This window comes from Tubulanus polymorphus, chromosome 5, assembly GCF_964204645.1.
Source record: "Tubulanus polymorphus chromosome 5, tnTubPoly1.2, whole genome shotgun sequence".
NCBI classification, from domain to species: domain Eukaryota; kingdom Metazoa; phylum Nemertea; class Palaeonemertea; order Tubulaniformes; family Tubulanidae; genus Tubulanus; species Tubulanus polymorphus.
This window is the reverse complement of record NC_134029.1, coordinates 4,040,362-4,053,350: the sequence shown is the minus strand read 5'-3', so window position 1 is coordinate 4,053,350 and position 12,989 is coordinate 4,040,362. Positions and strand designations below refer to the sequence as shown.

The 12,989-nt window shown below is 38.8% G+C and overlaps 1 protein-coding gene across 1 annotated transcript; it reads right to left on the bottom strand.

Annotated features, from left to right (window-relative positions):
* Nucleotides 1-4,866: 4,866 nt before the first annotated feature.
* LOC141906049 (retinal homeobox protein Rx-like) lies at nt 4,867-8,449 on the bottom strand. Its single transcript, XM_074795200.1, has 3 exons — nt 8,265-8,449; nt 7,893-8,155; nt 4,867-5,546 (listed from the first exon to the last, which is right to left on the bottom strand). Exons 1-3 carry the CDS (start codon nt 8,383-8,385, stop codon nt 5,031-5,033), a joined length of 900 nt encoding a protein of 299 aa, XP_074651301.1. The 5' UTR covers nt 8,386-8,449; the 3' UTR covers nt 4,867-5,030.
* Between the last annotated feature and the right edge of the window lie 4,540 nt (nt 8,450-12,989).

Genomic DNA, 12,989 nt, shown 5'->3' with positions numbered 1-12,989 from the left:
TGTAGAAGTCCTCTAAGTTGATTGTCCTGCGTTTTGACTAGATAGAAAGGAAGCACATTTCGAAACGCAAATTTTCCAAATGAGAGTATCCGGTCCTGGGGTATCCGAAGTGTAGTTGTATGACATCGACGGTGTAGCTCCGATGAGGATGGGTTTATCCGTCAAGGGGTGCGCAGTTGATTCACATCTGGTGCTGAGTTTGCCTAAAAGTAAAAGTTGTACACAGGGAGCAGTTTGTGTTTCTAATATACAGTGCATAGTTAGGTGGATGCGTCGCAATCAAACGGACAGTACTATGCGCATTGATACACCGTCAGTAAGAAAGCGGCACAGGCACGTGAATATTGAATACATGTTTGTACACTAACGTATATACAGTCTTGATCGGGTTTTATTTACATTGTCACGATTAGGTTTTTGGTAGTTTTTGATGAGACCGATGTCAAGAGGCAACTTTCCAGCCACCATTGCGTACGGAGCTTGCTATCCTGAAGCCAAAAACGGAGGCAGCGTTCCAGCTATCGCGGCAATGAGACTGAGTTTACAGTCGAAACATCAGAAACAGTAAACTAATGTGTATGTGATGATATTTAGCAAAAGTGGTCAGACAGTGTTCTATGCATATGCGTATTGATAGACCGTCATCCCGGTTCGATCAAAATCAGAACATACATCAAGTGTCAAAATCAGGATAAGTAGGTGTAAAACAGGCGTTTGGCTAGTTAATAAATAGACTACACTAATGGTGTCGATTGTGAATCGTATTACTGTATTAAGTCCGCTTACGTTCAGATGTATAACTATATTGTTAAGACTCCAAATATGAAGATTTTGTTGTAGTATTATTTCTTGGTTTAGGCAGTTCTATTAGTGAGTTTTTGAAATAGATTATAGTGTTTATGCGGCCAGAGCCTTGTTCTAGATTGTAATGATTTTTGTACAAAATGAATTGTGCGAGAAATATGGAAGATATTTCAGCGACCGAACGTCAGATGGCAACACCAGTGATAGCTTTGGTTATGGTTCCAACATCTACCAATAGGTGTCATTTAAGGTTTCCGTTCGCGACGGCGTGACAGTAGCACACTCTTCAACTAACTGTCATCAACTAACTAACAACTGTTCTGTAACTATAATGATGCCCTATTACGTTGGATGAACCCAACTCCTGCCAGATGTGATAGTTCGGTTCCCCGAGAATGTATCATTCGTTGTGCCCAACACCTCCCCATCTGGAGTGGGGGATACCAACAACCCTGTCTAGAATGACGTGTCCCCGAAAGACGCCACCAGGGCAACGCGAAAGAATGGATAACGGTAGCGATGATTTAACGGTTGCATTGGTTTCTGTGACTAATTGCCTGTAATGATTCTTAATAGCGTTTAATATTGACATTGTATCTGAGCAGCTTGCGAGAATATATTGACACATAATTCATCAGTGCCTGTTATCATAAGTAAATATTCACCACATTGCGCCTTGATCTAACGAGTCCCGCGTCGGCTCGAAATAGAGACTTATTTATATGTGTAACTTTTAGGGAGTAGTTTATTTCGAAATTAATTGCCCAATAGACAAAGAACTTTGTTTGAACATGGGTTTCTGCGAACGTTTGTTTTGACTATTTCACGACCCACAACACGCGGAGAACGCCGCTCGAAACACCTGCTTTTGTTAACCGTCTGAACATTCCGATTAACAATATATACACGAAAATATCCGAAATTTCAAATCGTACACTTCGACACAAAAAACAAGATTCTGTTAATTCGACCAATCGTCCAACGATATCTGTGCTTCGATTTACGGTTTCAACCTCGGTTTCGTTCCCGGCAGGTGTGGTGGGTCAGTAAGGGAAATAAAATTCAAATCAACTCAAGATTAATCAATCGTCTATGAATAAGAGGGAAAATTCAAGATCAAAACAATACTCGAAAAAAAAGTAACAGCCTAATTTCAGAGGATAATTTCATTTTCATGGTAAGTTAGGAGATCGGTGCTGGTATTGGTATCTTTCCACATTTTGAATCACTTCCAGTGCCTCAAATAGTTATGTTAGAGGGCTAATCGGCCCCTAGGTTGTTACTGTCCCTATATTTCCCTTTCATTTCGTTGCCAGCACCACATTACATCGGTAATCTAACGGGAAAACAACCAGAACAGTGTATCGTGTATTACAGCCCTCATCCAGATAGACACCATCGCTGTTGGTTTATCATCAAACACTCCAATTCGAAAAGTGTCTTGCGTACCAACGAGAATTAATAAACTACTGCAAATCCTAATTAATTTTTAGTGGTAGACAATCAAGTCTTTTGAACTCGTTATATTTCGCTATACTGGTATTTAAACAGTCACTTCAGCGCCGATTGGTTTTCTTCGCCGCAGTGTTTGTAAGTGGTAATTAAACTGCACTCCAGTTTCTATGCGTCAGTTAATTAAAGCGTGTCGTCCCAACACATAATGCACTAACAACCCCCTTTTATATAACAAGTGAAAACATATCGAAAATATTGCGCTCATTAAATAAGTATGATGACATCGCTTATTCCACTAATTGGAGAAAACGCGATTTAATGGTACTTATCAATTTAATAATGTCACTTACATATGAAAGTTTTTCATACAAGTCGGTTACGGCATGTGTCGCTCGATTGCAAAAATACAGATTGTGGATTTTACATGTGGAGAATTTCGGTGTGATTTGAGTGAGTGAGTAATGTCTCTTTAATCGTAATGATCACAGTAGATATATCGACGGATGAACCACGTGCTTAAGAGCTAGAGAGAATATTTTTGGAAGTCGTTTTCTTCTTAGAGATTAAGGCGTTCTTCTTTTCAGGACGGCGCACGCGCGTGTGTGTATCAAACGCTGACTAAGGCGTAACTTAATATCGGCACAGAATCCACCAAGAGATCAAATTATCGACACAAAAGAATTTTATCAAGCTCGTAATTGCGACAACGACCAATTTACGACATTTAACCGACCGAATGTCGGTAATCATTTCACTTCCGGTTCTCAGAGGGATCTGTTCGATAACGAGGCAGTCTTTCACGGCGACTTTCCCTTCAGTTTCCGCTTTGATCATTTCATAGAGAATGGAGAATTAGTTCAATACAAATATTAATAAAAACCCCGTTGCAAATCGCTGGGAAATTCTTTGTGGCGCTACATATTCCAGATGATCAACCAATCGATACAAATAGAAAGTTTCTTTTGAAGACGTTTCGGGGGCTGGGTGATACTTTTTATGCATACGCCGTATTTTCCCCTCTGTAAAGAAGACCAAAAGTGAAAGAGAATTGCTGATGTGATAATCTGGATGCAGTTCCACTGTTGTGAGTTAGGGTTAACTCCGAGTTAGCGAGGTAGGTTTATCATTTAGATCCCGGGCAAAAATATTGTTTTCGTTTAGAAGGAAAACAGCATGGTCTGGCGTGGCATAGTATAGCATTGATTTAAACCAAGTGAATAAGAATTTCGAAAATCTTCTTATCGCTTGACAGATTTTTGCCGATGATATTTCACGGTTTACAGACAATCTGACTGTAACGTAAGCTCCCGTGGATGCTATTGCAGATTCTAAATATACGACATTCAGAGATGAACTGTAATAATATTCTTGTCACGGAATGTTTGGTCGAGTCAAGTTTATTCGTCTGCTCATCTGTATTCTGGTCTGCCGTTATGCGCCATGTTTGCTACTTCCGGTCGATCCGTGTTGCCCATTTGCGCGACGAGAATTAACGAATTACAGCTCGTGTTTCGCGCAATTAGATTATTTTACGGTGTTCCCTGTCGAGACACGGACGAGCGGGGAACACTGTTACATATAGATACACCGCACAAACAAAAGGCTAGAGTCATTGGCACTGAATTGAAATGTGAATTAAAATTTCCCAAAATTAATCTGCCAATGCGCTTTAACGCCAGATTTCACGCGTCCGCACAAAAAATGATATTGTTAATATGCCCCTATGCTAACGAGAAGAGATTTAAAGAAGCAGATGGTCTTTTGCTTAATCGGAAAGTAATAACGTTCATTTGAATGATGTATCACAAAATACAGATTTCATGATATAATTCTCTTTCTGCGGCAAGATGACACATGTATATTAGGAGCTAATCATACTTATACAGAGTGACATTCTGATTTTACAATTTTTGATGGGATCTATATTCATAAATTCATCGTGCCGCTGATATTCATAAGCTTATTGTGGTAAATCTATTCCAAAAAAAAACTATGCAAAAAGATTCGTTGAAATTTTGCATAAACCTGCCAAAGCGAAATCTACCTGCTCTAGGCCGTGGTGTGAAATTTTTCATCAGATTCTGAGAAATGTTTTATCTACTTGATCCATTAGAAAAAAAAAACTTGGAATAATGTAACTACTTATTATCATCCATTTGTATAGAAGTCCCACACTCCCACGTGATCGGTTGAACTGGAACGCTGAAAATGGCTTCGGAGTGGGGGAAAGATCCTATTTTTTTACATGTTTTACTAGGACCGATCGATGTCGATTTTGCCTTTTTGAATTAGGACAAATTTGCGAAATTTCCTGCTCATTATTTTGGCATCTGGCTGAATTACTTATCAAGCACATCGCAATATAAGCAGATTGCGAGTAAAAAATCCTCTGATTTCCGCGACTTAATTCATTGTAACTTATGGTTTATTTTAGCGGCTTGATTTGGCGAAAAACACGGTGTCCTTGTTAATATAAGCTTCTGGTTGATCAAACCCATAGGAAATTAGTCATTGATTTCCGAATTAAATAAATATCTATGAATTTTATTCAATAACACAGAAAACAGCATAAAAATAGTATTATACATTGTATTTAATTGAGTACACTGTATATAAATATACCAGCTGACACCTAAATGCAAATCACCATTGATAAATGCATCATTTTCAATCTGAATTATTTTGAACCCAGATATATAGAATATAGATAATCTTATATTCATGAATGTGAGAAATCAGTCTATTTCACCTAAATCACTGAATTGCTTGACCTATTCGGTGGTTTTCATCGGACTAGCGGTCGAGTCGGTTTCGTTTTCGATTCCTGAATCTTGATCGTCTGACTTCACGTGAGTTTCGCGTCGAATCGAGTCAGTGGGTGTCGCTAGATGGCTCTGTTTCACTGTCAAATTCAGCGGCGAATCGATCGAGGATGTTGTTGCGTGCGCGTGGAACTGGCGACTGGCCATATTAACCGCACTGAATTGAGGGTAGTGACCGGAAAGTCCGTTGAAGTTTAAGGGCACCGGTGCCCGACCGATCTGGAATCGAGCCTGCAACGCTGCAATCGTTTGCATGTGCGCGTAATATTGCATCATCGCTGGGCTCGGCCAGGGCGCTGCTACGGGGTTCATATTAGGCAGCGCCGGGCCGGAAGTTGACCGAATATTTTGACTGGCAAACAACGTCGATGGCGGATGGTGTTTCAGGAGATGCGAGTCGTCGCTATTGGATGGAATTTGTTTTTCTTGTCGGCGAAACCTAGCCCGTTTATTTTGAAACCACACCTGAAAAATACAATTAAAGAAAGCCACAGTTAGATCGCTGATCAGTTCACTTAGAAACAACTCCGTCATCGCATTAAACCAAATCGGATAATCTGGCCTTGTAGATCATATCAGGGATGTTTAAGATATATCGATAACGAAATCGACGACTAGTTTAGACCTCTCATAGTGATTCCCGTTGTGATTTATTCGATACACGCGTAGTAACCCACAGTTGCCATGTTGTAGTATTGTTCTCGCTTCTAAATGGAAAATCCCCTCGAAACCTTTGATAAACTAGATTTAATGTGTATTTGTTATTTCGATTTCTTATTTTGCCATCAATATTTTCAAAACGCCACCGTAATTTCACACTTTCAACTATTTCTATATAGTTGACAAGTTATTCATGTTTGAATTCTACGTTTATGGTATCGATACTACTAATGATAATAATAATAATAATAATAATGATAATAATGATATTAATAATAATAATATCTGTTTGCACTATGTTGCATAAAAAAACAATACAACAGACTTTATCGATAGTGATGAAATACAGCTGAGAATAGAATATAAAACAGCAGGTAGATAGTAGTCGAATGAAACACTCCCAATTTGAATTTATATGAAATAATTTAAAACGAAACTAACAGCCATCATCAGGTGGAATACCTGATGATGGCTGTCCGTCAACAACCGAAACGTTGTGGTTTCGTTTTAATAAAATATATATTACTAATAAAATATATATATATTACTTCTTCGATTAGCAGGTAGGTGATACATGAGATATTGCCGTTGAAATGAAAGAATTAAATTTCTGCAGATGACTCGACAAGAACTCGATCTTTCATGGGTGCGCGCTTTAGGGGCCTTTAGGCTTTGTTTGGCCTTCATCATACATTTTATCAAAAAATCACACTTTTCTAAATTCCGTAATTGTAAATATTATTATGTCGTACGTTCTTTCCTATGAAATAAATGAACTTGAACTTGAACCAAATAATCAAAATTAATTATCCAATACTGAACTATGGAATCTAGTCAGACATGTTGAATATGGATCGTCTATACTTAATCCCAAGGTATAAGGATGAATTTTGGTTAGCTATACATGAATAAATCCGATATGTTTGGTAGCAATTGTTATGTGGCATGGTGTCAGATGTCAAAGGATTAATAATCGTGAATTACATAAAGGCAAGCCCGGTCCCACCCGCTGGTATTGTCAATGAATCGTATCTCTCCACGTCTCGTTAAACAAACGATTCGCCGTCAAAAACAATCAAAACGTCATTCGTTACACATTATCGAGACATATATGCAAATTCTGATAAGCATGATATAGAATAGATTTAAATATTTTCTTATTCGAATTGATCGAATCGTATAAATCTAGCAGATTTGATGCTGGTATTCACCTTTATGCTAACAGTACATACCATCCCAATTTCCATAATAGAATAATGTATGCAGTACATGTATTTGAGTTTTTGACCACGAATATGCCAACATGCCATACGAATATCATTTTTTACGTATTAATTATATTTTTGTATTTCAATCTATCAAGTTTCAACTGGAAAAAATACGTTTTAATCGGCGGTGATAGGGAGAAACGTAAGAACTAGATTCAAACATAACGACAATTCAATTTTCGAGGCCGTTATTTGTGTGATGCTATTGATGCATTTTGTCCATGAAGGAAACTAGGCGAATGAATAATTGATAATAACGACAACTCGTCACACGACATAATAGAACAATCGTTGGCGAGAACAACAAAATCCTTAATCAGGTAATTACTCCTGCTTCGAATAGACTGTTAATGATCGAACGCGACGGATGAAAGAAAGGGTGTTAATTATTCGGTAAATTCAGACTTATTTCGTATCGATTCTAGTGTATCAAAATTGGAGGTAGCTTTGTCAACGGGATTCGCTTGTCATCTATTCAAAAGGGAAGCTACGATGATCCGATACAGTCTATACACACAAACTAATGGCGTTAACGGATTTCGAGAAACTAAATGCTTAATGGTTTTGAACGAACGAATGCTTCGCAATCTAATTCACGGAATGTATGTGGTTATAACGCTTAGATCTGCACCTAAATCTAGAGATTGTTCGCTATTACCAGAAGTTATGAGGTTTCCTTAGTTGAATTAACTTCCTATGCTAATAAGCTGGTGTATACTCTAGTTATACATTCTATGGTTATGCAAAAACTAGAATTCAATAAAAACCTAAATCATTTCTACATCTTAACTGTAAATGATAGATGGAAACCATTGCGTTGTTTAGTTAAGATTAAAAGCTAGGCAACTTTTCAAGAAATAGAATGATTGAATGGCGATTATACCTGAACACGAGCTTCGCTGAGGTTGAGTTTCATGGCGATCTCTTCTCTACTGTAAACATCAGGATACTGACTTGTTCTGAATGCGTCTTCTAAAACGTCCAGCTGATACGAAGTAAAATTTGTGCGGTTTCGTCGGGAACTTTTTCGGGGCCGATCCCAATGATCCATCAGCGTGCCGTCTACTGTGTCTGTACCGGTTTGGCTAGCGACATCTGGCGATGGCGATTTCCTTTTGCAAGGCGAACTCTCTGTTACTGAAATACCTATTTTCAGAAAAAAAAGAAATAGATTCGCTATTATAGATTTTTGGAAAACTTACAGAGAGGTAATCTGTACGTTAATCCTCGGAAATTGTTGAAGATATTCACTTACCGGTAATTCTGTGTGGGGGCGAACGATCTCTACCAAGGATTCTATCCATGCTGAATGGCGAATTAAGTTTCTCTGCAACCGGAGTCGGTGACGGTGTTCGCGAATCTCGACTATTTGCCATTTCGCTCCGTGTATTTCTATATGATATCGGTAAAGACTAAAAGTTCGCGCGGTGTTAATCTCAATATCTCCGTAAACTGAATGACTCTGAATCTACCGTCATGATCAATTTTACCTTTTGATACAAGTCACTAGGCGCGTTCTGATTGGTTCGATGTCGCCGGTTTATCGCGACCGGGCCACTGCGAATTACGGGTGATAATCGGCGACACAACAACAGGTGGTTCAGAACTATTAACTGTTGTTCTATTCTATGCGTTATTCATCGACTAGGCGCAACCGACCGATGTCAGCCTGTGATAAATTAACTTACGAGGCTATTCAACCGCGTAAACGATGGCTAGTATAATGACTGTTCGACAATTAACGCTTACTGTTAATTACTATGATGCAACCGGTGATGACCGAATGTTGTAAACAATTTGACCCAGCGCGACAAAGATGCGCGAACTACAACACAGCGGGAAATTGCCCGATTTTGACAAATCAAAGCACAAAAACCGTAACCAGTCCGGACGTGCTAATGGGGAGTCAAAAATAATGTGTAAATCAACGAAACGTGGCATTAATCGTAATAATACATTCTAAATTGATGTTAGAATAACCACATTCAAACGTGGAGAATAGATTGTATAAATAATGTACACATTTAAAAGTTTTGAAACCAAAAATGACACAATGTTTCGAAGTCTCACTAGAGATCATCGCCAGGTGTGAGGAAATCATCGTTTGGATGGTTTCTGCTGTTGAATTTGTAGAATATTTCTCAGCAACTTCTAAGAATAATAGCCTTGACTTTTTATCGCAGTCAAGACGGTTAGTAAACTGCTTAAACTATATGTTTAAATTAGTTAGGAAACTACTCAAACTATATGTTTAAATTGATAAGGGAACGATATGATATTTTTCTAACCAGATTTCAATTTAATTTATCTCATCCGCAGTTAGTCAGTAACAGTAGTGTGTGACGTAGCGCGTGAATCAGACGCCGTGGAACACCGGATATTGGCTTTATAGCGAGGCACACGACTGCCGTATCGCTAACGGCGGAAACGACTACTGAATCGATTGTTAATGAAGCATCTCCTTAAACACGGCAAACCAAGGAAATTAGAAACTACTTGAGATATTTTCAGTAATTTCAAAGTTTAGCCGCCGGTCCGAACAAAGACCATCGGTGTGTCGATCAGTCACGACCGGCGTTGTCCAACGTCGAGACAATGGACAAACTTTAGATATAATCACAGCATGATAAGGCGCGGAGACCCACCAGGCCAACTTCGAAACCACGGACCTCAATTCATTTCGGTGTCCATCATTAGAGTCTAATTCTACACTAGCCTAAGTTGATCTATTTCCTATGCCAACACTTTATGACCAACCATACTTTCACACAAGTCAAAACTTTCATGACATATCACTTCAGAAAGTTATTCCGTGGCCAGTCTAATAGTATAATATTTTTGTTGACAAGAATTTTGTCAATATTGGGACGTATTTCGGTGTACAGTAAATCTATACATACAGGTAAAGGTTTGAGGGTTTCCACAATAATAATCAGTTTATATTAAGACGCGCGTATTATCGGCACCTTCACACCGGGATACAAGCGAATCCTCTTTAGCTAATCTTTCGCCGTTAGTATACACAATACGACTCCTCTTGTGACTATCTAGTGTGTAACGTTTCAGTTTATACAGAACAGGATTATCATTCCATCGACGGAATTTCAACAAACGTTGACAAATTAACGCGACTTTAAATAGCCTTCGTGTCCATTGTTTGGATGATTTGGCATGTTCGTTTGTCGATTTAACAAAGGCGTTTGACTGCGTTATGCGAAAAGATCGAAGCCTTCGTGTTTGCTAAGCCATTACGGGCTGTGTAAAATAGCACGTCTTGCCTACTTCTACAACACGTGCAAGTTAAGTTGACAGTAAATACCCACACTTCAGGAGCTGGCCGAGACCAGGGTAAACAAACAAGATTCTGATTTATTGAACGAAGGCAAATCAATTAGACTGAATCGCCGGAAACAGTTAGCTTTATTTGGGGATATTGAGTTCGCAATTACAGCCAAATGAATTGGGTAATTATTCAATAGTTGGGTAATTAAATATAACGGCGGGGTTGATTTCGTCCGGTCCACCAACAATCATCGAAACTTCAACACATGGCTCCAGAAACGACTTCTAAACGACGTTTTGTTGTGGTGTCAACTAGAAGAACACTCCTTAACTTGCGACACCACTTGTCCTACAAAAACAAAAACAAGATGTACCATTCAAAGTATGTTTGCCACAATCAAGATTTTCTGAGGTGCCATCTAGAAGACTAGTGTTTTTATAAGAATACGCAGACCTAAAACATTTGATGCCGTCTCATCTCAGTGTTATACAGCATCTAGCATCAAATGATTAGGGGCGCATCCAGGGACCACTGTTGAGGGTAGCAGAACTTATAAAAAAGGCATACTCCACGGCAAACGAGGGGGTGTTGGGTCCTCGATCAGAAAATTTTGAAAATGTTTTCCTTTTAAGAGCAATTGTTTCCAGGTAATAAAGATGAAATCCTGATGATGCTGTGCCTTTTTGTTGAAACTATCTGCCTAGTCTTGTAAAAATGTGCTCTTTTCTACTTTTGGTATTAAAAGGGACGACTACAAGCCCTTTTTAACTTTGGGGATGAAAAAGGGCACGAAATTTAACGTATTTTAAACAAAATTTTAAAATATATTCATTGTTAGATATTTGCGCATTAAAAACAAATTTTGTTTAACGTTTTCTTCATCAGCTGGCTGTATCAGTCTTAATCCGTATAAAAGATTATTTTGAAAAGTTGTGTGGACCGCAAGGTCTCTCGCTCTAATGATATCCTTTAGTTCCCACATCCTTCTCTACTCTGTTTAATATGACCGAAGCGTTTCCAGTACGACGCGTGCAATAATGTGCAAACTGTTCTGTTTTTTATAGAGTACCCGTGAAGAGCTCAGTGACAGTCATTAACAATTGCAATATGGAGTGAAAGAAAATTGCCCGATACTAGCAAATTAGGCACGTTTTATTTGTTCATTTACTGATTTATCTGTCAAATGAAGACCAATAAACGGCTGATTGGTGTTTAATAAGTGACCACGGAAGGACACATGGACGTGGAGAGCGCGGTGGAGACTAATATATGACTTGTTAGCGGTTATTATTTGCAGGTTTTCTAACGGTCATCTTCGACGAAAGAGCCGAATATTTTTGGTTAATTAGTTGTTTGAGGATGTGGTGAACGGTTACACCGAGTAGTGCAGGAGAAATTATGACCTCTTTTTAATATAATTTGACCGTGTGAAAGATACTGGTAATAATTGGGACATCGTTATTGCCTATATACGTGCCTGCAATACTACCACCGAATAAAAAGAAAATGGGTCCTTTGGATGCCGACTGAACTAACTAAGTCTGGTGATTTGACTCGACACTTCCTTTGACGAACATCCTTGAACCAGTAGACATTCATGAAATATCTATCATATACGATCTGATATAAATCGTGCCAAACGGCGAAATAAAAGCAGTGCCGTAAAAATGGCTATTTCCTGAAATTGTTGGCGTGCGCGCGCCGTATAATCTCAAAGTTACTGGCAAATTACAGGTTGTGCGACGTAACTAATTCACGATCAGCGAGCATTAATTCCGCTAATGGGTCAAATTATACATCATCTCTATCTGTAAAATCTGTGCACGAGATGAAATCAGTATTATCGCTAATGTGCCACAAATTAGCGGACAACTATCGGGCAATTCCGACAAATTTGTGTCCACGCACCTTGCACGCATATGCCTGCCTTTAAGTCATTGAGAGCATCTCGAGAGTGGAGATTCTGTCTTTAGAATATGAGTTCAATGCTGTTATCTTTTAAAGCGCTCAGGAACAATTGGGAGAAGTGATGAGATTAAAAAAATAGCATCTCGGGGATATTGCGCCTCCGATGGTGCTGAGACGAAAGTATGGGTGTCACTGGCCATATTATTAGGGATACTTGTTACAGCATCTGAATTGTTCACTCTGATTCTTTGTTTTGTTCATCTCCGGTAAAATGTTCTCACGGTGAAAAATTAAAGCAATTCCCACGATATCGACCATCGACAGTCCACCCTCATGTTTAGTGACCACCGTTCCTTCGTTCCACCAGCTAACGGAAAATAATGACTTGTTGTCAGTCATCTTGTTATTCCCACAACTTTTTGTTTATTCACAGTCAAATTGCACAAAATATGATACTAAATATCTATTCTGTTAACGCGCGATACGGGCCCGTGATTCGGGACAGACAACACGTGCCTCGCAGATTGTCCCGTTGAATTTTTTCCATGTAAAATATAGTCGTTTAGTCATTTCAAGCGATCATTGTTTGAATATGCTTTGTCTTATGCGCTGTTCGTCCTCTATTTTAAACCTTGAATCCCATAGAAAATATAGGACTTTTTCCTTTGACACACACCTCTGCCTTATCAAACACGGTCAACATGGATAATTGACTAACTCGGATAAAGCGAAATCATTTCCGCGACTTTCTAAAATATTTTCCTATCCTAGACTTAGCTTACCTCGGAC

Bases quoted from the DNA above. Each gene is read 5' to 3' on its own strand.
- LOC141906049 (XM_074795200.1), bottom strand. From the start codon at position 8,385: ATGGCAAATAGTCGAGATTCGCGAACACCGTCACCGACTCCGGTTGCA. The intron at 8,156-8,264 runs GTAAGTGAATAT...TTCTGAAAATAG, and splicing joins GCCCCCACACAGAATTACCG to GTATTTCAGTAACAGAGAGT. The intron at 5,547-7,892 runs GTATAATCGCCA...TGTATTTTTCAG, and splicing joins TCAGCGAAGCTCGTGTTCAG to GTGTGGTTTCAAAATAAACG.